This window comes from Anas platyrhynchos, chromosome 8 (genome assembly GCF_047663525.1).
Source record: "Anas platyrhynchos isolate ZD024472 breed Pekin duck chromosome 8, IASCAAS_PekinDuck_T2T, whole genome shotgun sequence".
NCBI lineage: Eukaryota > Metazoa > Chordata > Aves > Anseriformes > Anatidae > Anas > Anas platyrhynchos.
The window spans coordinates 8,672,727-8,695,699 of NC_092594.1; the positions used below are offsets into that span (position 1 = coordinate 8,672,727).

The 22,973-nt window shown below is 38.0% G+C and overlaps 2 protein-coding genes across 2 annotated transcripts; both read right to left on the minus strand.

Moving 5' to 3' along the window:
* Positions 1 to 1,010: 1,010 nt before the first annotated feature.
* On the minus strand, positions 1,011 to 12,940 carry DNTTIP2 (deoxynucleotidyltransferase terminal interacting protein 2). Its single transcript, XM_027462911.3, has 7 exons — positions 11,010 to 12,940; positions 8,512 to 10,253; positions 6,812 to 6,947; positions 6,008 to 6,103; positions 5,456 to 5,620; positions 4,291 to 4,400; positions 1,011 to 2,904 (listed from the first exon to the last, which is right to left on the minus strand). The coding sequence occupies exons 1-7, from the start codon at positions 11,112 to 11,114 to the stop codon at positions 2,811 to 2,813; spliced, it is 2,448 nt and encodes an 815-aa protein (XP_027318712.3). The 5' UTR covers positions 11,115 to 12,940; the 3' UTR covers positions 1,011 to 2,810.
* Positions 12,941 to 13,356: 416 nt separating this feature from the next.
* GCLM (glutamate-cysteine ligase modifier subunit) lies at positions 13,357 to 22,835 on the minus strand. Its single transcript, XM_027462629.3, has 7 exons — positions 22,569 to 22,835; positions 20,089 to 20,154; positions 18,303 to 18,387; positions 17,509 to 17,565; positions 16,735 to 16,937; positions 15,486 to 15,600; positions 13,357 to 13,745 (listed from the first exon to the last, which is right to left on the minus strand). The coding sequence occupies exons 1-7, from the start codon at positions 22,686 to 22,688 to the stop codon at positions 13,576 to 13,578; spliced, it is 816 nt and encodes a 271-aa protein (XP_027318430.1). The 5' UTR covers positions 22,689 to 22,835; the 3' UTR covers positions 13,357 to 13,575.
* Positions 22,836 to 22,973: the final 138 nt, after the last annotated feature.

Sequence of the window (22,973 nt, forward strand, 5' to 3'; positions counted from 1 at the left end):
AGCAGTAGCAGCAGGGACAGCTCTCCCAGTGCGCAGGCACAAGCCCCTGTGGGGAAGTACAGGGGGACAACTCCACAAAACGTGCGTGTGAAGAAGGGCTTGAAGAAAACGTTGCAAGGACAATACACGCAGTCTTTTGGAATGCATTAAGAGAATCAGAAGGAAAATAATCAAGAATTGTAGCAAACAATATAAACTGGACAGATCATTAGGCAGCTTCAGTTTTAAAGGGACTGTTGATTGCAGGGAGATTAAAAATGCCCAAGGTATGGAAAAAGAAGCATGAGCAACAAAGGAAAATGAGAAGTATTTTACTTCTGCACCTAAATTAACCGTAACTACTGGTGGTACTGCCCCAGTACCACATCAGCCACCCTTAGCTATGTTTCTGTTGCTCTTTAATCTCAGGGAAATTTGTCAGTAACTGTTTATATCATTACAGGCAGAATTAATGTAACACAAGCATTTCTGACAGCACAATTAAAAGAAAATACTTGCAATTTATAGTCAAATAGTTTCTCAAATTATGCTAGTGTTTAACAATTTTTTGTTGACAAATTTGAGTATTTTCAGAGAAATCTTATCATCTGGTAAGTTTATGGCGTCACGTGGTGCATTTTGTTTTCACCTGCTCTCCCTAGCAACTTAAAATTTGTCACTTTTAATCAAATTCAATTGATTAAATTGAAATTAAGGAGCACTCCAAAGTATTATGTTGCCATGCTTTTATGAAAATAGGTCATTGCAAAACAATATGCCAAACTGGTGCCTTCACTGGAAGAGGCTGAATGAAGCACAAAGTGAGGCAGTAGTTGACTGGCACGCTGGCAAACGTGAGGTGCAGGTCCTGCCCTGCAGCCCTGCTCACACTGTCTAATGTGTCCCCTTCTTGCTCCCACAGTAGAACATGAGCACTTGCTGGACACAGCATGTGGCAAAACAGAAGACATTAGGACATCTGAAGGAAGGGCAAAGATAAAGAATATAAAACAAATCCCACACTAGCGATGTTGTATATAAATTAGCTTGGTTTAATATTTGCAACAAGCTATTAAGCAGCCTGAACAACCAGCATGGCACTGTTGCTTGCTGCCTAAAACCAGAACTTGCTCTTCTCTCTTAGGGCCCTTCAGGGTAGCACAGTGCTTTTCTGGAGTTCAGCTGGAAGATCCCAAGATGCAACAGAATAACAACTACTCTGGTGGCTTGTTTTCTTTCCTCAGTGTTCAGTAGTCATTTTCTGTGCTTCCATTTCTCATCCAGAGAACAAGACACCATAGTTGTTTTTATTGTCTTTTTATCATTTACAGGTTCAAGATTTTAGCTCACATACAACTGTATTAGAATAGTATCTGCATGGTAGCAGGGACCTGGGGGCAAGTGGTTCTACAACTACATGTTTCATACTTCCCAGCAAATTCACTTTACTTTGTGCACCATTTATCTCTAGGTAACTCGTGCTTTTTAAGGAATCTATGTCCTTGTCTGTGCTTGGTAATGAATATTTATGGCTAACTTCAAAAGAATATAAAAAAAATCCAAAGGCTCATGGGAAATTTTCTTTCATATTTCAGTTGGTGATCAGTAAATACCATGATTCTCATTTCATTTTAGCTACCTCCAGCACAAATAGCTAATATCCTTAAAATAAAACACATAAAAAATCTACTCATTCTCAGGAGAAAAAAAAATCATAGTTAAACACTGGTCAAAAACATCCTTTTCACTTAAAATCAACAACCTTTAAAACTCAGTACTTTCAAGAAAACAATAAATATCACTGGTCCTCTGATAATCTCTTTTATATATTCCTCACCCAATCCATCTGAGGCAATGTAGCAGTCTTATTTCTTCTATTATCTGTCTTTTCTGCAATAACTGAATTAAACTGACTCTAACCGCAATATGATAACTAGGTCATTAAAAAACAAACCGCACAAAACTTTTCACAGTCACAGTACGTCATGAACTGTCACTGAAGGGAAACTGAACTAATACCATCTTTATTCTTCCAAACTCACTCTATTCATTTTCCTGAATAACTATTCCAAATCAGCTACCAGACCGTATTCTGCAGACCACACCCTAGGTAATGGACCCAATTGTCAAATTCTTTTCACAAAAATCATCAAATAATGATTAAAAGGGAAAAGCTAATAAAAGTGACAGAAGACTGGATGTTAAAATTTTGCATATAGATAGTTACTATATTATTTTATGAATAAAGCAATACTATATACTTTAATATTTATTTATAGTTACATATATTATTTGTATATATGTGCATATGCTGAATTCCACAGCATCCTCATCCCTGTTACGTTCAGTGCTGAAATAAACTCTTCACAACCAAACTATTTCTCAATACCCCCTGTTACATTTGGCCAGAAGCACCTCTGATAAGACCTAGAAAATTTGCTACGATATATAATGTATATAATGGGTGTGAAGGTGAATTACACACCTAACTTTAAACTAAATTTACTAATTCAGTCACATAAAGACTGAAGACTGAGCAAGACATAACCAATGAATTTGGATGTTGTTCTCATATTTAACAATATGCTTTCAAATCATCAACTTTAAAAATAAACATTAAATATACATTACATATAAACTCTTTTTTTTTTTTTTTTTTATAAAGCTTCCTAACACATTCCTACTGCAGAAGTTTCCCTAACCCTCAATTTACATGACTTCCAATCTTAAAAAAACAAAACAAAACAAAAAAAACACACCACAAACCAAGGAAATCTGTGGAAAGTTTTATAACAAATAAGTTGTTCCAGCTTGTTATTTTTCTTCAAGTCTTAATTGTGAAATTTCTTCTTCTTCCGATTCTTCTTCCCTGCTGCAAAAGCTGCTTTTTCACTCATGATCTCCTGATACTTCCTTTTATTATATCTGAACAAAATAGATAGTTTACTTTTAAGCAAGGCAAATCAAGTTTCAGGAAAAGATAATATGGATACTTATGCATACATAAAGGGATATCAACACTTGGATTTCAGATAAATGCAGGTCACCTTATTTTAGAAATAAATTTGATTCAAGAATATTCAAGAATTCTGGTATAATCATTGTTTTTTTTCATTGTGTATATAATCACATTTTGGACAGTTTGTTAAAATGCTGCTACTGCTCCTATTGGGTAGACTCGCCAATTTCAACAATGCTATGGATACATTTTACCCGTTTTTATAATACTCTCTCAGCAAACTTAGCTAATCAACCTTACTCTACTCAAGATGGGAGAGTGAGATGACATTAATATCACACAATACGTACTGAATATGAGCTGCTAGCTCCTCTACAAGACTTTTATGTACCTATCACAATGGATCATTGCACACTTTGTGGTACTTTTAATTGCAAGACTAAAAACATTTATCTGCACTAATGCTAAAAGAGTTGGTTAAAGTCCTAATTAGTCATAAGTTAGCTGATCAAATTTCAAAGAAATTCATTTTTTAAAGTTGCTTCTAATAAATACCTTATGAATCAGGTCAAGCCAGAAAACTAGTTAAGAGACAACTATACTAACTTGCCTTCCAGACATTAACAATGAATTTACAAGCCTGACAATACTAACCTTATTAGCCTAAATCATGTACTATTTCCAAGAAAACATGTCATTATGAGGGGAAAAAAGTAATACAAATTAACATCATGTAACGACTAATATAAAAATGGATCAATTAAGGGATCTCTTCCAAAAATCTGGAGGTTAGGCCAAAATTAAATCATCCATATTGTGCAGTTTTGATTCCTATGACAGGTGGCAGACTGACATACTTATCAAATAAAATCCCACCAACTTCCACATTATTATGGTCAACATTTTTCTATCACATGCCAAGAAAATCTAGTAAGTCTTCACACAAACAAACAACAACAACAAAAAAAATGTTGATGCATAGGCATAAAGCACTCAGTTTTTGGTACAAGCCTGTGTGGACACCTATTTTAGAAGTGAACCAGAACAAGCCTGAATGTTTTCTTTTCAACACTAACAGTACTTTAAGAGTAACTGCCAATAGCAATGACCCCTGAGGTGGGTAAAGCCCTTTTACGAAGATAAAAAAAAAAAAAAAATGCTATCACATTACAATTATCTCCTGTCCCTTAGATCTTCTCAATGACAATTGATGAATTGCTAAAACAGACTAAAAAGGTTTCTTTGAAATTAACAACAACATATAAACTGAATGGAAACAACAGCAGAGCTATATAGTTAAAAATACACTTCTCTACACGTGGTATTAGAAATACAGAACTATTTTAAAATACCTTCTAAACTCAGAATCTGCAAGCAGCTCTTCAACAATTGTTTTCTTCCTTTGTTTCTTAGGAATTCGACTATGATAAAAGTCTATGGGAGAATCAACCACAGTTCCAACCTAAAAAATAAAAATTATAAATATTCTTACTGTAATGGCAAGATGTTATTTTTTAATCCTTAACGACAATTCTAAAGGCAGCTACAGAGAAGATCAGAATGGTATTTATTATATAGAAGTGCAAAATGTCAAAAAATTAAGCAATATTTTGTACGCAGAGTCATTTTTTGCTTCATGCTTAGTGGACACAGGAGGGTCTCAGCTTTAGGACAGTATGATTTTCAACATCAGACTGCTGTATCAATATTTAAGAAATCCAGTTAACTTTCAAACGTCTTCCTGAGGAGTGAAAGGAAATTCTTATGAGTGCTAGTTTGTTAGATGGGTTCCACAGCAGCTCTAATAAAAGCTTCATCCTGTAAGGCATCACATTTCTTCCAATTGGCATGTTGGCCAGTTCTAACATGTTTGTATGTCCATAAACTTCAAAACACACAATGAAATCCAGTAAAATCCACCCTTTAGAATGAAATGGAAATGTTAAAAATTTCCTCAAGCATGCTAACTATTCAGAGACATAAGTAGATGGAACTGAGTCCATTTCCACAGTTTCTCCAATAATTATTTTCTTTAAGCAAAATGTTTTACAGGCGAGAGCTTTGAAAGCAGCAGGAATTCTAGCTGTTCACAAAGCTAGTTGTATCCATTCAAACTATATTAGCTAGTAAGAAAATAAATGCTATTTATTATCTACACGCTAATCATAAAGGCTAGTACTTTAAAAGCAGTAGAAACCTAGCCACTGAGGGTTCAGAATAACAATTAAGTCAGGTGTTCATTCAGTCCTATGAAATCAGCTGTAATAAAAAAACAGCTGTAATAAAAAACAGCATATACAATTGCTTAATAAAAATAAAAATAAAAAAAATATATACCACTGCTTAACTATTTAATATAGTTAAGCAATTGTGAACTGCATCAAATTACTCAAAATACTTTGTAATTTAGCTATGAAGTTAAATCAACAAAAACAGAGGGCACCTATAAAATAGGTAGAGAGTAACTGTTCAGAACACCTGAGAGTAGCACAATGCCTTCTTTTGTTTCTTCCTTACCTGGAAGTACTTGGGTAGACCATCTCTATCATTCTTTTTATAAAAATGCTTAGGGTCCAATGAAGCTCTCATCTTCAAAACTTTAAGATCGTTTTTAAGTTCACTTGTAATTTCTGGGGCTTTCATACCAAACCAGCCATCACCTGTTGTCTTCTCTCGCTCTGCCTAGGATGCAGTACAAGAATAATAAAGTTCATTCAGCTACCAGGACAGGATACAGCTATGAACTTCCCCCTCCTCCCTCCAAAAGATGGATAAAGCATTTAGAACGTAACTTTGTACCTTTAAAAAGTGTATTTTATGACTCTTTCGGTAAGATCATCAGCACTGTATTAATCCCAGATTTGTATCCCATGAGTACACATTAGATTTCCCTCCACTGTACTAGTTACTTACTAAAAGGATTGCTTTTCACAAGATGGCTCAAAGATAATAAACTGTACTTTAACACTCCACTTTCTGTGAGCCATGTAAGTGCACACAGTCCCAGTGTGGGGTTTTCTGCTAAAGATGCTGTGTTGTCATTTGAAGCATTAACAGCTCTTCACTTACTCTGCGCTGTTTCTTTAGCTGGTGAAGTGATTCCCTGAAGGGTGGGACACATTCCTTTTTTTCAAAATCTGGAGTTATTATACTCTTCTGCAAGAGCTGCAAGATTTAATTTTTAAATATCAGTCAGTCATACCAGCAATACAAACATACTGTTTACCTGTATTTACAGAACTTACCAAAGGAATGATACAGAACCTAAGCAAACATTATAACAAAGCATTTGAGTTGCAAACCCTTTATTTGATGTGCAACAAAAACAGCAGTAGCCTTTGAAACAGAGGGAGCAGAACCCTGGCCAGCAACTTGGCTAACTCTGGAAGACAGAAGATAGCGAGTGCTCCATAATGAAGTGGGCTATCATGGATGAGCCTAAGAAAACAGTCCCAACAAAAATAATGGATTTCCTTTATTTCTAAGGGTGTTTTGATATAAAACTACTTATCTCCTACTAGGAATGGTACAGTCCTGTACTTACTGAAATTCATTCTTGCTACACACTACGTATCTTTTTAGCAGACTTTAAGCTCATGTGCTGTTAGGCAAACCTGCATGCACTATCAACCTTTTTATTTTACATGACAATGCTGGTACTCATGCTGCTTTTCTATGTCAGAAGTGTCACATGTGCTTGAATTCTTATGATTAAAACCAAGTGTAAACATACACTTGGGCCAAAATGAGCGGAGGTTCTCAGCAAACCAGAAAACAGGATACTTCTTTAAAAACAAGTAAACCAACCTTATCGAAGTTAACAACTTTGTGTTACTGTAGTCATGGGTAACTGCATAATTGTAAACACATTACCTGGTCCTTCTTTTTCTCCATCGGTTGTTTAATTATGCTTGAACTAGGCTTTTGTTTTTTTCCATCAAAGCTTATATATAAACCTCCGAGCTTTTTAATGTTCAAGCCAGGGTCTATGCTGCTGGAAAGATGCAAACTGAAAGAGAAATAGTTAACGTTCAATATATTGTAGTAAGTCACCTTCTGTCCTCTGAATAGGAAAGGCAGAAAACAATTTTTTTCTTCTTCCAACTTATGTTCAGTACTGCAGTTAAGTCTCAGTATCTAGAAGAAATACCTAATTAAGAGGTGACAGAAGATAAAGGGGAAAAATCAGGCCGCTACACAAAGTGAGGGTTTTTAAAGAGCAATACCTATAGATTCACTTCCACGTATCTTTCACATTAACTCTAATGTTGCATTCCTATCTTAGATATTTCTATATTCTGTAGAAGTGAATTATCAATTTGATTAACCTTGTAAAAGAACTTATAATCAGTTTCCTTCTTCTATACATAGCTCACTAGCTAAAGAGGAAAAAAAAAAAGGCCAAACACATAGGTGGTAAAAATATCTTCAACTTTTAGTGAAAAGTATGAAGATGTTAGAATTCATCAGAGGAATGTTGGAATGGTAAGTCACTGTCTGTATAATAATGCTAGGAATAATGTTATTTAACAATTCAAAGCTAGGATGTTTCACCTTTTCTTTCTTCATTATTACATTCAGGCAGCCAAAGAAATGCATCCATAAACCAAGTATGATGGCTGACTCAAGAGGAGCTTTTAAATAACAAGAATGCATAACACCTATTATTTTTATTTAATCAATCGGTTATGTATTGATTATATCAATACATAACATTATATTTTATATACTATATATTATATATAGAATAATATTTTATAAAATATTTATCATATTTTACATATTATGGAAAATATGCCAACATCTAAACTGGTATCTGGTATTTATTGTAGCTTGAATGTTTATATACGTTATGAACTAATAATCTGTAACACCTTTACACAGAATACCTGTCTTTTGTAAGACTTCTGACCCACCTGAATGTTTCTTAGAAGAGTAAGCCTTAAATTTATCAGACCTAAACAGAGTATTATGCTTTAAACACACGAAGCATGCAAAGGGGCTTTAGCAGGGAGTTGGACTAAATGAGTTTAAGAGGTTCCATCCAGCCTAAATTATTCTGTAATTTTAGGCTGGGCTGTTTTTGCTTGAGGTGTTACAATGTCACAATCTATATCTTCCCTGAGCCATCCTGTGAAAACAAGAACTGAAAACGTAAAAGCTTATGCACATGTTTAGGATTAAAAAGCTTGACCTAATTAAATAACATGCAAGTGATTTATTAGACTTCCATTATTTATACCCCCCTCAATTTAAATAAATAAAAACCTTTGCTCTGAAACAGCAATTAAGTCAGCCTGACCAGTTTAAGCCAGTTTCACATTTTTATTTTTTTTAATGCTAAACACATACAAGGCTTCAAGATACCTAAATATTTCTGACACTTCTGTTCTGCTCCACGTAAACCTGAAAAAATAACTGAATTATAACTCTGATAATCTGAGCAATCCATTTCCACATCTATGACAACACTACTCCCTCGTTTTTTCTGTCACTGAGCACATAATGCATGTCATGTGAATATGCTTAAATATAATGCAGATTTTCTTAGTTACTCCCAGAAAGATACTTACACATCAATTTTATTTTTCAATAAATCATCATCTTCATCTTTCTCATCTTCATCTATCAGTTCTTCTTCAGCCTCTTCTAGATCTGAGGATTCTTCAACTTTTTCATTTCCTTCATATTTACTTTCAACATCACTAGCTTGGTCTACCTGATCTAGATAATACTTTTGGTTGGAACCCATGCCAGGCTCAGTATCAATCACAAAAAGCCCTTCAACATGCAGTGAATTCTTTTTTAAAGGTTTGGTCATGGAAGGAGTCCTTTCACCTGCCTCCATGTAACTCTTATTCTCTTCCACTGTATCTGTGTCTGCCACATCACTATTTTCAGATTCATCGCTTTCATCTTTGCTCAGAAACAATGTAAGGGAATTATTTCCACTGCTTGATCTTTCACTGCTGTGGGATACAGAATCAGCATATTCTCCTGTTTGGTCTTCGCCACTGTCCACACTGATTTCAAGCATTCTACATCTACCAGCAACGCTGTCAGTTATTTGTGTAACAGGTGCATCCTCTCGTGGGCTGCTCACTGCACTAGATTGTTCATCCTTTCTTAATTCACTTGCATGGGCAAAAGACCTCTCTACCGCTGCCTCAGCATCTATTCTTTTGTATTCTGGAACTTTTTTACTTTCATTTGATGTTACTTGCCCTTTGGATTCTAACAATTGTTTGGGACTCATGCAATCAGTTGAACAAAGATCCATATTCTTTAATTTCACTCCCCTCACGAGTATTTTACTGTGCTCTTCCTGAATTTTGTCACATTCTTCTTCTGAATCATCTACCCCAAGAATTTGTGCATCTTTTATTGTTTTTTTTCTGGGCGATTCAGTATTACTACTTTGTTTCATTTTTTTAAGACTACTGGGTGTTATATCATTCAAAAAGTCTTGTTTCACATCTTCATTTACGGTTGCATTAGCAGATTTGGAAGAACATTTGCTTGTAGATGAACTGGATTCTTTATTATGTGCGGTGACAGAGGAAGCATCTTTGTTGTCAGAGACTAATTGTGGAGCAGGTCTAGAATCAGAAATTACTAATGGATCAGATTTAACTGTGTCCTCAATTAAATTATCATTTTCTGAAACAATTCTGTTTACTTCCTCATTATTTTCTGCTTGTGCTTTCATTTGCATGCTCCTAGTAAGTCGTTTGGTAGTAATGGGCTGTTCCATATGAAAACAGCAAGACTCTGCATCAGAAATATCTTCACTCTGGGCTTCACAGACTGGATCTGGTTGTAACTTCTTTCTGCTTTGCCTTTTTCTTGTAGTCCTGGTAACGTTAGGCATCTGGATACCAGAAACAACACCGGAACAAGATTCAGCTTCAGAGACATCATCTTCATCCAGAGTCCTGCTTAACTCATTTAGAAAAGCAGCCTTGTCCTGTCTTTTTTTTGCAGGAGAATCTGGTTGATAAGGAACTACAATCTGTCGTCTTCTTGTTACTCTTATAATCAAAGGTGTCTGAAGACCAGACATAGCAGAGCAGTTTGATTCTGCTTCTGACACATCCCCATCAACCTGGGGTTCGGCAGCTGATTGTGCTGAATGAACAGTTGTGTTCTCATTTCTAGTATTTTTTATCTCTAAGCTATCACTGGCATCTGATTTTGCTTCTGGATGTTCCACCTGTTCAAGCTGAGATTCTTTAATTACCTCAGGCTTACAAATTGCTCTACTCCTTCTGGGCATCTTTGTAGATACAGAAGTACCAATTTCAGCAGATGTCATCTAGAAAGAAAATGAAAAATCTGTTATTAATGGATAAGATAATCTCATAAAAATTATGCTATGCAAACCACTAACAATCTTTTTTTACACAAATCTAGTCATGCTGATAATGTGTTAAAACTCTCCAAGTAACTATCTATGTCAAAGGAGCATTAATAAACCATTCCTTTCTTATCCATTTGTTTACTGTCTTTTGGTCAAGACAAAGCAAAGCAAACCACTGCATTAAGAAATATAAATAAAAAGATACCTTCTGTCTCATTCCACAAAATTCTGGCAAGCTGTCATAGGAAATAAATCCAGAAGTGACATTCTGAAACACATGCAGATTTGCTCGACTACAAATTAGACTTAAAAGGTTTCTGAATCCATTTTTAACAGCTTTAGGAACAGACTGGTCTCACGGCAACTGCAACACCAGGCACAATCTGCTTCAATTATGCTTGTAAGTTACCCTTGAAAACAAGTCAAAATCGTAGAAAAAACTCGGAAAAAGCATTGTGCAGCAGCAGGATCTTCCCGAAGCATAACATAACGTCGGATCACCATAAAACATGCTATCTGAGCGGTCAATATTGACAGCATCGTGCCCGCGTCTCGTGAAAAAGCTCCAGACAGGCGCTCAGCTCACAGCAAGGGAAGGGGGGCAGAGGGAAGATGGCTGCCGCAGCACCGCGCCTCACGCCGCAGCCCGCCCGCCGGAGCTCGGGGCCGCCGCCCGCCCTCTCTCCCTCCCGGCCCAGCCCCCACCCTCACCTCCGCCGCCCCGGCGGGCCGGGGCCCGGGGGTGCTGCCGGTGTCTCCAGCCGCCGCCGGCGGCGCCTGTCCCCGCCGCCTCGCTGCCTGCCTGGTGGCCACCATCTTGGCCGCGCCGTGCCCAGCCCCTTCCGGAGCGGCCGGCAGCGGCAGGGAGCTCGGCCCCCTGCGGGACAGCGCCGCTGAAGCAGCCAAACGCCAGAAAGTGGCGGAGCAGCCGCAGGGCCGGGTCCGCCTGGCACGAAAAGGCACCGGAAAGGAACCCGGGGGCTTCTGTGTTCACCTTCAGCTCTGGTTAAGGAGTGGTGCAAGAATAGGGTCTAGGCAAGCGTAGAGAAGGATGGGAAACCACAACGTTAGTTAACGGATCTTCACTAATGACAACGGTGGTGGTGGTTTTTTGTCCCCCCCCCCCCTGTATCCAGTATATTAAATCTGTGAACGTGGCATCTTCAGATGATCAAAGCACGCAGCAGGCAGTGCCCCTTCTGTTACATAAAGGCTGAGGTGTGCCATTTTACAGGGAAATCCTCAAGCATAAAAACACAGTTAAGACCATTTCATGACAAAGTCTCAGTGTAAAATACTATTATCAACATAAAGTTATACATAGCATAAAAGCCTACAATTTTTAATTCAATTTTGCCAATTTCCCACCTTGATACACAAATAATGAAAACCCGATAAATTGTTATGCACTTAGCGCCACTACAAAAATAATATTGTGTCTTCAAAAGTACTTTTCTACAGCGAAATACCTGTTAACAGCTTATAGTCAGGAAAAAAATATTTTTTCCATTAGGGCAACCTGAACATTATTTTAGCACAATTCTAATTTTATGGAATTTCAGTGTATAAAACTGAACACACATGCAAGTCTAATAGCATACAGAATGTCAACAGTCAAATTACAGTGGTTAATCAGCAGCAGCACTCGTCTCAGAGCTAGTACAGAAATTTAAAATGCAACTCCTTTTCAAAATCTGATACACGCTAACCCGACATAAAAAAAACATACATTTTGATTAGGAGAAAAAAATAAACATTTTATTGGTACATTACTAGTTCTAGTTCTCTCCCTCTTATTTATCAAAACAATTGAAGTAATTCATGAGAATTTCCTAGAGTTTGCCACATACAGATAAGATGATTAAGGACTCAAAGGTATCTTTATTAAAATTTGTATTTTAACTTAGTGGAATGGTTTATAGTAAGCTAATATTTCTAGACAGTGCCTAAAAGCATTCAAATTCTACTAGCTGCTGCACAACAGAATTTAAAAGACGTTGGTGAAGATTTATTTCCTTACAGTCTGAAGCTCAAAATATGTACAAATAAGTTACCCACTAACAGTATAAAGCCCTACTCCTACCTGAAATCAAAAGGAAAAGGAGTATTTGATTTTAGACACTTAGAGCCCATGCTGAAATACAGTTTGAGCTTCTGTAATATAGTCTGATTAAAACGCTAAGCAAATTAAAAGGCATTTTCAATAGAAAGACTATTTTTAAACCAGAAGCCTTGCCTTAGCTGCAGCAATCTCCCCAAGATACCAAAGCCAGTGCATTAAGCTACTGCCAAACAGAAATATACCTAAGTTTAACGAACCCTTGCTAGCATCATTTCTGAATGGCACTCAAGCAAGGAAGTTTCCTAGGCAACCCCAAAATAATAATCCATTTTACATGATCATGCAGCAAACATGTTCTCACTCGACTGATTCCAATTGCGTAGTTTCCAAGTATCAAAAAAAAACAAAAAGATAACACCAAACAGCTGAGGACACGCCAGGTACAATTTGAATTCTGATTAACAGATTTCTCATCATTTGTTTCCAGTTCTTATTTTAAACACTCACACAATAAAACGTTTTCTATTTCAAACTGTAAAGATGTCATCACTTGTGCAAACACTAAAACAATATTGAGGCACAAAGAAGCCAGAAGGAATTCAAGTAATAGAAAGTAATTTGGAAGATGCGTCTTTTCTAAATCAGAGGTCTCTTACACAGTATTAAAAATAAACCAATTTTCCCATCCACACAAATTAAATAGCTGATTTACCTGTACATACACATGAAGTAACAAGATAGTTTATTTTTTTCAGAATATTTTTTCATGAAATATGACAATTTTCTATAAAAACTAGTCCTTGAATGCTTTAAATCTAGGTACCTACCATATCAATAACTATTATTTAATAGAAATTAAATTTTAAAAATATATCTGTTTCTCTATACTACCTAATGGTAGCTAAAATATGGTAACTTTTACAGTGAACTGGTCATACAAAGAAATATTTTGAACTGTTTCTTATAGATCATTTCAATTAAAAACAATAAACCCAAAATATTTCATATTTTTAATGAACTGGTTAATAGGTTAAGAAAGAAAAATAGTGTTAGAACACTGCAGACACTCCTGCTAACATCACACTGAATAATTACAACTTTTGGTCTTTGTTATAAATGCTGTAAAAATCTCTCTAGGAAAAAACAATGTTCCCCCATCCCCAAGAAATTAAAACAGTAGGCCATTTCAAAGAAGAAAAAAAGGATGAGAGTGTTTTAAGAGGCAATTCTTTTAGCTTGCATGATATAGCCTTTGGACTTGATAATTCCTCTGCTTTTAACAATGACTGAATATCGGAGAATCCATAAAGGAATCCATTCGTGTGCTTTGACGTTCTGGATGCTTTCCTGAAGAACTTCTCGGAAGCTTGCTTCACAAAGTAATTCTGAAGTTAAAAAGGGATATTCATGCTTTAAACAATGTCATGTAAACAGCTGCAAAAAGCAACACTTAGTAAGAGAAGCTTTTGCCTACAGTCAAAAATCTTAAGCAGTGCTAGATACTCCACAGATCCACTCTTCCAGAATGCATGCAAGGTAAAAGCTGTTGAACATTACAGAAGAAATCTTCATGACAAGTTTTTTTGTTGTTGTTTTTTCAACACTGAGTATTTCCCACAGAACTAATAAACTGAGATTTCTACAATATCAAACGGACTTGATCAGCAGAGCTATTAGCAGGAAAACAGCAAAAATTAAAATTGAGAAGCTAGCCAGACAAACGAGAAGAGAACAAAGCGTAAGTCTGAAATCAGCAAAGTACTGAGTTACTTCCGCAGTCACGGGAAGCTCAACATTTATAGCATCTCCCATAACTGGGCTCATAATAAGCAAAAGCCAAGAAAGCATTAAGAAAAATAAGGCTTAAATGCCACAAGGCAGAAAAGGAAGGCAAATACAATTTTTCCTAGTTTCCTCTGGAAAGTCAGTCAAGGCAACAATCTTTGTAGAGGAGTGCTCCCAAAAGATAGTCTCAATGCTCTTCAGCTGACCAAGACAGAAAAATAATGCTTAGCAAACAATGCATGTGGGAATGACTCCTTGCTTTGTTTTCAATTTAACTCCTCTTCTTCATTTCATGACTCTTGATAGGCAGTATTTATGAAATTGCAGGCTTTGTTTTGGACATAGAATCTAACAAATATAATAGCAATTCATCTTATAGGCTGCTACATATTCAAGCACTGATGGAATTAATTAGCTATGACAATGATAAAGTAAAACATGGTACTTAATAAACAGCATTTCATACATTTTTTTCTTTGTTGGGGAGGATGTTAAAACAGGAGAAGAAAAGAAAAGTATGGTCATCATGAATAGCCGGTCATAAGGAAGAGTACAGAGAAGAAATAAACTAAGTATTGTTTAAGACCTCTGGCTTACAGCTCCAGCAAGATATTTAAGGCATCATTACAGTGAGGATGATAAGTTTTGAGAGAAACAAATGCAATATCCCAGAATATTCTAGTGAGCTGATAACTCGGAGTTCAAGAGTCTATAGGAAGTCTAACAGTCCTTCAATCATTTCATAGATGAATCACTGCACTAAACAACTAAAGAATTTACACCAACTCTCTTTGTAATAACAAGTCATCACTATTTTGAGAGACTCCTGCTTGAAGTTTATAATTTAATGTCTACCATTACCCCCCCCAAAAAAAATCAACTGACCATTGACATTTTTATACAAGTTTTTTGACAGAAAAATTCCAGGCAAGTGAACTTTCACTTGTCATTTACTGTTCTTCATCAATACAACTGTCATTTTGTTCTATGACTTATAGAAATAATCTATTTTTGAAAAATACATTGCAAAAATCTCTCAGTTCTTTATTCTTCTATTTACTTCATTTTCTCTGATTAAAACTATCTCAAAATACTATACCAGGCTGGGAGACTGCCTCCCAACCCCTTCCCTTCCTGGAAGGGAAAGCAAGAACTTAATAGAAATATTTTATGAAGGTGAAACTTCTAAAAGTTCAGGACTCAAATGTAACGAAATTTAGAGTTCAGAGAAAGATCGTTCCTGATGTTGTACTGAATAAATGCATTTAGAAGTCTTCTGTTATCATGAAGTGTCTGAGCACTTCAGAAGTTTTCTGTTAACTTGTTCAGACAAGCCTTACCTTTTGGGTCATTGTGAGTTAGCAGCTGTATGTCAAACTGCTTTGCAAATGCTGTGAGATCAGGTGGCATCACACAACAGGAAGCTAGGTTCACCTGATTACTACTTGGTTTCACCTGAAAGTAACAGAATGCTTTTTTAAGGAAAAACATTAGTTTAGTTGTTTGCCCCATGCCCTCTATTACAACAGAAATACCGCTTTTAACAATTGCCTTTGACCATCGTTCTGAGGTCTGGACAAGGATAACTAATTCTGCATGTTGCTGAACAGGCAACTCCTACACATGCAATTTGCTGCAGCATAGGATCCAAAACAAGAATAAGATCTAACTTCAGGTTAGATCCTCACCATGAGGCATGTACTAACCCATTTCGGCTTCATGCCTGCTGTGCTCCCGAAACAGCTGTGGGTTTCCACCCTCTCTTTGTAGTAAAAACATTATAGGGGTATTAGTTTGAAAAAGATCCCAAATAAAAATCCAGTTCCGTTAAGGAACATCTTCCATGCACTCAAGTCAGTGCCTAGAACTGCTCAAGTTAAAAGGGACTCTCTTCCGTTGAGCATCTGTTCGTCATGAACTACCTTCATGATCACCATGCAAGTGCCCATGAATTCATTCAATTGTCCTCCTCTCAACACATGCAATGCAGTGAAGAGTATAAGACAAGACTCTCAGCAGGACCTCTTATACAGATGCAGTACTTATCACAAAAGAAATGTCATTAAATGAGCATCCGAAGAACTGATAAGGAAACAGTAAATCCACAAGCTTACATGAGCATGGCCGGGTACTAGGACAGACCTCCACCGCTCAAATGCGACAAGGCAATTAGTCACACTGAACAACAAAATATTGTGCCGCTTGATTCAGAGTCTCTCTTCTTTCCATTTAAGCAGCATTTTTCTTAGGGGGAAATCCTTACTTTCATAACACAGCTTGCAGTGAAAACTACTATGTTCTCACTGGAATAAATCCAAAGGTTTAAGGGTACTTTTTATATTCCTTTTAAGTATAAGAGCATTCAAAACTAAAACCTTCACTTCTTCAAAGAACCCGTACTGAACAGCCCCATGGTTTCCAGTTTTTGCAGGCCTGTTTGCAGGAACACTGACCAACATCTTGACAGTACTGAAAGTATCTGGGGCCATTTTTTATTATTTTTTAATAAAACCATTTACAATTGTGACAGCCAACTAAACAGTAGTTAATCTGTCTTAGAAATGCTACAAATAGGAAGTTTGTTCTCACCTGTGCCCACACATACAGCTGCTCTAACAATGCTTTATCAAGGTCAGAGGTACCTATGGCAACAATCTTTTTGTTCTGAACTAGAGTTTCAAGTTCTTGCCAATAAGGTTGCAAATACTCCAAGGAGAGGCTAGTTCCATCTTCAATAGGAGGCGGGGCAATAATGACTGAATCTAACTGAGCAACTCCAAGGGCTGAACATGCTGAATAAACAGAAAAAAGATGCATTTTTTTTTTGTGAAATAAGAACATAAGCAGCATGACATCTTAAATACAGAAAACAAACAAACAAAAAAAAAACATCTGCTTTGCTCTGCTAGTTTCCAATTCACCATTTGAGAATTCCAAATGTATCACTAACCAAGGATAGTAATACAAATTTTTTAGCCAAGAATCAGAGATGAAGGACATCTGAAATATCACAGTTAGCGCTGAAATTCACACTGTTTTGAGCTGCCCCTTTTAAAAATTTATTGAATCACTGTTATAAGAAAACCACATGCTACTTGCTGTTTAACAAGTTCTGTGCAAATGAGTAAGAACTTGCTCCTTCTTGGAGCAAGGAATCAGATGAGTGTTTGGATCCAGGACTACAGAGGTCCATGTCTAATAAGCTTACTAACTGAAATAGTGTGCAAGTTTTACTTTACCACTCATGTCTCTCTTTAGAGAGAAACAATGTATACTTGTGACACACACTGAATACACCTTTTAGATTGAAAATATCCTGATTTTATTTCTAAATACCAAAGGGAGTTCAAGTTTCACACTTACCCATGTCAACTGCATCTCTGACTGATGATGAGTTTGATCCAACGATGAAAAGTTTTGCTATTTTCAAAGAAACTGAAATCAATATCTAAAGAAACCAGCTATTATTAAATATATGGTGTATCTAGCAAAAGCAAAGAGCTATTTGTGAATTCTTGGGTAAAGCGTTTTAAGAATATACACCACTTCAAAACTGAAAAAAAACTTCTGAAAGGTGACTGCCCAATAATGACACTGTTCTCTTAAATTTGGTAGTTGTTGCACAGTCTCAGAATAAGAAACCGTATGTTCTAATAAGCTGTAAAGTTAGGACTTAAACATCAAGACACTAAACACTAACCATAACCTGGACAAAAAAAACATAGCAGTATAAACAGACTTCTTCACAACTTAGTGAGACTCAAAACGTACTAGTGTTAGTTTGGACTGCCTCCTTCATCATATTCAACCCAGAAAAATTATGCAAATAAATCTGCTTCCAATGCTACTTCTTAATTACTTAATTCTAAGTAATTTGCTTCAGAAAAAGTCAAAGATTTACAAAATACATTTAAAATATCTCGAGGGGATGGAAGTTAAACTAGGAAAATTTAAGCTGCTTGATAATTAAGATGCTTTAAAACCTGAAACATGTTCAGGTCTTTCTCAGCCAACTGATTCAAATATGACAGTGTTTACTGATGCCACGTGACTTTGCAGTAACAAAACAGGAGGGAAAAAATATATATATGAACATCCTGTTGTAAACAGCACATGAAACCTCTTTGTGCAACCAGATTTTTTAATTGCCTTCTTACCTGATACTTTCAACTCATCCCTTTCCTCAGGATTCATTTTTTCTACAGCTTGAGCTACAGTACATTCCAGAACTTCCAGTATTTCCTTCAGTAAGCAGATGAGACAACTCATCAATAGGTGACAATAAGATTCTGAGGAATATTTTTAATTAAAGCTAACAAATAAACAAAAAACCACCTTACAGCACAATTAGAAACAAAAGTAGTATAAAAATGCAATTACACAGAAAGAAAGCAACCCATTGCTTCTTCACCTCTGTGAGAACAGAGGAAAATAAAGCTATATGACAATTATGGACATATTATGCTCCTAACAGAAAAATTATGACTGTCTGTTGAGAATTATTGGAATAACCGTTTGCAGTATTCTGCTTTTCTGATGCAAAAAGATCACCACGCCAATTCAAACTACCTCGCTAAAAAAAAAAAAAAAAAAAAAAAAAAAGCCTCAGGGCTGGCTGAAAAAAGCATTATCCAAATTAGTATTTTGTGGTGTTGGGTGGGAACAACTTTGTGTAACAGTATTTCGTACTTTCAGGGAAATCTAGCATGAAAGTGCTGTTTAAAAATTTTATACAATAATTTTGAAATTAAGAAATATTCAGAGATTTCACCCTTTGTGGTCACTTCAGGCCAGACCGTGTATCAGCTGGTACAAGGTAACTTTAAGGCTTTATCTCCATGAGATTCTGTATGATAACAACACAAGCATGCACACCCCACCCCTATAACCAAGAACTCTGGTAGTATTTCCTGCCCTACAAAAAAAGTCCTCAAGTGAATCGTGAAGTAATTCCATGCAGTCAACATTCTAAACAGAAGTTAACACTTTTTGAATTATTGGAAGCTGATACAATTCATAAAAGAATTCATATATATGCAGTTAACATGTTTTGAGAGAAAACCCAGCTTACACTAAACAATTAATTTTAAATGGATCACTACATCCCATTGATACAAACATTTATATTTATGTTCACTTCTTGAGCAATCATTAGATCTTCCACAAATCATTCAGCAATAACTGCCTCACCACACTCCAGTGTGGAATGTAGCAAAGTGCATTTTCATGTGTCATCATTACACAAGAACTGGTAACAAAACAAACAAACAAAAAAAAACTGCCTGGAAAGTTTTGTGCTGTTTTTAAAAGAAATATGCTAATATTTTACAGAGCAAATACATCTACTGGGAACTTCTTACTGCTTTGCTGAATTTCAGAAGCAATAGCGAAAAAGGAACAGACAAATGCTGGCAACGACAGTGGTTTTAAGCATTACATTAAAGTCTCCAGTTCTTAAAGGGAAGATTGCCACTTCTGCATCTTTGGGAATATTTCTGTATTTCTGAAACATCCAAGACTACACTTCAGAGTTCCCTGCCCAACTGGACAATCTTTATCTATCTAGTTTATCATCTCCATGGTTTAGATGCATGCTTGTAAAAACTCAGGGGAGAACTATCATACTTCTAAGGTATATGATTTTTTTTTGGTGTGTTATGGATCATCTCAACAATTAACTTGAAATCTTACCAACCAGGACTTTTTTTTTTTTCCAACTAAGAATCATCTTCTCTCATCAACAGAATTCTTTACTTTGGTATTTCTTAACTTCTTGAGAAGTATTAAACAGAAAAAAACCAACAGATTTGAGAAATACTATTTTAAGGTATCTGAAGCTGCAGGTAATTTTATAGAAATTTAATAGATTTGTTTATATTTTAAAAGGTGTAACCATAAACATATTTCTGTTTTCACACGTAACACGCATAATACCTCTCCTACCTGATTCAGATCTTGTCCTATCTTTGAGCTCCATTCAGTCAGCGTTTTCTGAATGCAGTCCCGCACCTAAAAAAATATATTTTTTCTCATTGAAGTGTAGTTTTGTTTTAGCTGCAGAGAAATACAATGACTCATAGGCATACAGGACAGACAGACAGCCCGTGAACTCATGACACCATTCCTCTAACCACAGAAGATTCTTCCTTCATAGCTTCCATCTGAAACTTGTTCAAACTAGTTTACTTCAGAAAATTCCTCTCCTCTTTCACAGCATGTTACCAGTAATACAAGTACTGTACTTCATTTATTTTCCAATGCTGTCTTAAAAGAAACGAACAACTGTTAAGAACTAGAGGGTTGGTTTTTTTTTTGATTGTTTTTGAAACGTAAAGATTTGTAAGTTGCAAAGTAGTCAGATAACAGCATACATGCTGTAACATCCTTGGAAAAGAGACTTTACAATCAATCACTCATTATATTTATAGTTTCTCTTCCTGAGATGCATCTGACCCTTCTCCTTTACCACCTACCTATTCCATTGCACCGAATCTTTAGGGGGATCCTTCAGTTCCTACCCTGCACTTGCATTTTTCCTGATTTCACAGATGCAAAATAGACCTGACAAGGATTCTATCCGTGTATCTTCTTGAACATAGCAAGGCATAACTATTAGGTCTCCATAAGCTAATTAACTGACTGCATATTGCACCAGTGCTTCAGCTGCTCCAATGCTCTAACTGCCTTATGATACCTCTCAGGACAGGCCACACTGCAGGCTCAGGAAACCTAATAGAGAGTCTGGGATCTGCCATGGAGAGAAGCACTTCTTAAGTTCCCACTTCACATTGTAACATTGTACTTTATATTTACGTGGATAGCTCCTTTTTGTGCCATTAAATAGCAATTTCTTGTGATGCTGAACATTAATTCAAAGAGCACAAACTGACTGAAGGCAACGCCCCACCACCAAACAAAAAACTGGATATCATGAAGTTTAAGACATAATACTGTGAGAACACTTTGTGAACACAAATGCGGTACACCCTGTCCTTGTCACTTAAAATGCTAGGAAAAAAAATAACTGACTCGAAAGGCAAGAAAGAACTGGCTTGCCCCCCCCCAAACTGATACCCATGATACCCAAAATAAACTATCTTTTCCTTTCTGAGGAAAAGTTAAAAGGTGCTGAAGGGGTATCATTTACTACTGCTTTGCAACACTCACACCTTGTATTAGTACTGCAGTTAGTACGAACAAACCTCTGTCTCCAAGGCACACCACCACCACCTCTCGACACATGTGGAAAGCACAGCATATGACTCCAAATACAGTCACATCCCCAAACTCCTAGCCCTAGGGTTCATATTTTGAAAAATGTTGGCTTACACTAAGAACTATAGACACTACACTGAATAGAAGCGATAAAAGCTGAATTATTTCTAATAAATAACGCTATTTGCTTTTGGAGTACCAGCAACTCTGGGAAGTTGGCAGCCTTATGTTTGAATGCAGATTTCTCTGTAAACAAATGGAGAGAAATACCTTAACTGATTAGTTATGCACATTGGCCACTCTTTATTTAATAGCCTTCCAAAAGTTACTGGAAAGGCACATTGTAGCAGGCAGCCTTATTTTGCTATAAAATCTAATCCTCTTTCACACAGATCACAGAACACTGTAGTAACGAGGACAAATTAAAAAGCTATTGCCACATGACAATTAGAAGTATGATGAATTCTCCTATCTTATTACATCATCCTCTCTGACAGTCACCTTTCTTACTGCTTGCTCTCAATTAACATGCCCTCAACCAGCTCCTGAGGCACAGCCAGCGTCGCTTCCAGGCTTCACCCAGCTGCAAGGAAAGCTCTGGTGTCTGCGCAGCGCCGGCTCGCTGAGCGCCGCGCTACCACCAGGCAACAAGCAGCGGTTTGGAAGCCTGTGGCCGCAGGGCCTCCATCCATTGACACAGAATTATTGCAAAGGTTGACGCGTACTGTTTAAGATAGCGGTTTTAAAGCATTAGTTAAAGCGATCTTTCCGGGCTTTTTTTTTGAAAGAGGACCACCGTGGTCTTTAGAGAAGACAGCAATGACCGAATCTCCCCAGGATGCGTCACCACCAGCAAATTATTAAGGCTAACTCCAAGTTGCACAGGAGCATGCCGGTTTCATCTCTGCAGCGGCGGTCTCTAGCTACTGACACATCCATCGCCCCGCTGCCATCGCAGGCGGCCCTTCCGCTCGGTCCTTCACGCCCCGAGGCCACCAGGCGGCCCCGCACGGCCGCGCCTGTCCGAGGGGCGGCGGGGGCAGCCCGAGCCGGGCCCAGCACCGCTCGGCTCGGCTCCCGCGGGGCGCCAGCGGGCAGGCAGCAGCCCCGGCACCGCCTCAGGGCTCCGGGCGCTCCCCCAGGCCCCGCCGCAGCCCCCCCCCCCCCCTCCCGCGGGGAAGCCCCGGGGCCGGCAGCGCCGCGCTCACCTCCTCGCTGGGGGTGGCCGGGCACTTCTTGCGGCCGCAGCCCCAGCTGAGCAGGTTGCCGGTCTGCAGGTTGAGGGTGGCCGCCCGCTCCAGCAGGGCGCGGGCGCTGTCCGTCCCCATGGCGAAGCCCCGCGGCACCTGCCGGGGCGGGCAGCGCAGCGCCGTGACTCAGCACCCGCGGAGGGCGGGCGGGCGGGCGGCGGGGACGCTCCGCGGCCGGCCCCGCTCACACGGCGGGGAGGACAATGGGCGGCGGGGCGGGCACAGCCCGGGGAGCGGCGGGCGGACCGGGCACGGCTCGCCCCGCCGCCGCCACCCCCTGCGCCTGCGCGCCGCCGGGCCCCGGCCCCGGCCCTCAGCGGGCAGCGCCCCCTGGGCGCCGGGCGGGACGCGGCCTCCCGCGGG

Coding starts and splice junctions, on each gene's coding strand:
- DNTTIP2 (XM_027462911.3), bottom strand. CDS start 11,114: ATGGTGGCCACCAGGCAGGCAGCGAGGCGGCGGGGACAGGCGCCGCCG. Junction 5,621..6,007: donor AGCTAAAGAAACAGCGCAGA/GTAAGTGAAGAG, acceptor ACTGCATCCTAG/GCAGAGCGAGAGAAGACAAC. Junction 2,905..4,290: donor GCAGATTCTGAGTTTAGAAG/GTATTTTAAAAT, acceptor TATTTTGTTCAG/ATATAATAAAAGGAAGTATC.
- GCLM (XM_027462629.3), bottom strand. CDS start 22,688: ATGGGGACGGACAGCGCCCGCGCCCTGCTGGAGCGGGCGGCCACCCTC. Junction 20,155..22,568: donor CGGCCACCCCCAGCGAGGAG/GTGAGCGCGGCG, acceptor ATATTTTTTTAG/GTGCGGGACTGCATTCAGAA. Junction 18,388..20,088: donor TAGGACAAGATCTGAATCAG/GTAGGAGAGGTA, acceptor TGCTTACTGAAG/GAAATACTGGAAGTTCTGGA.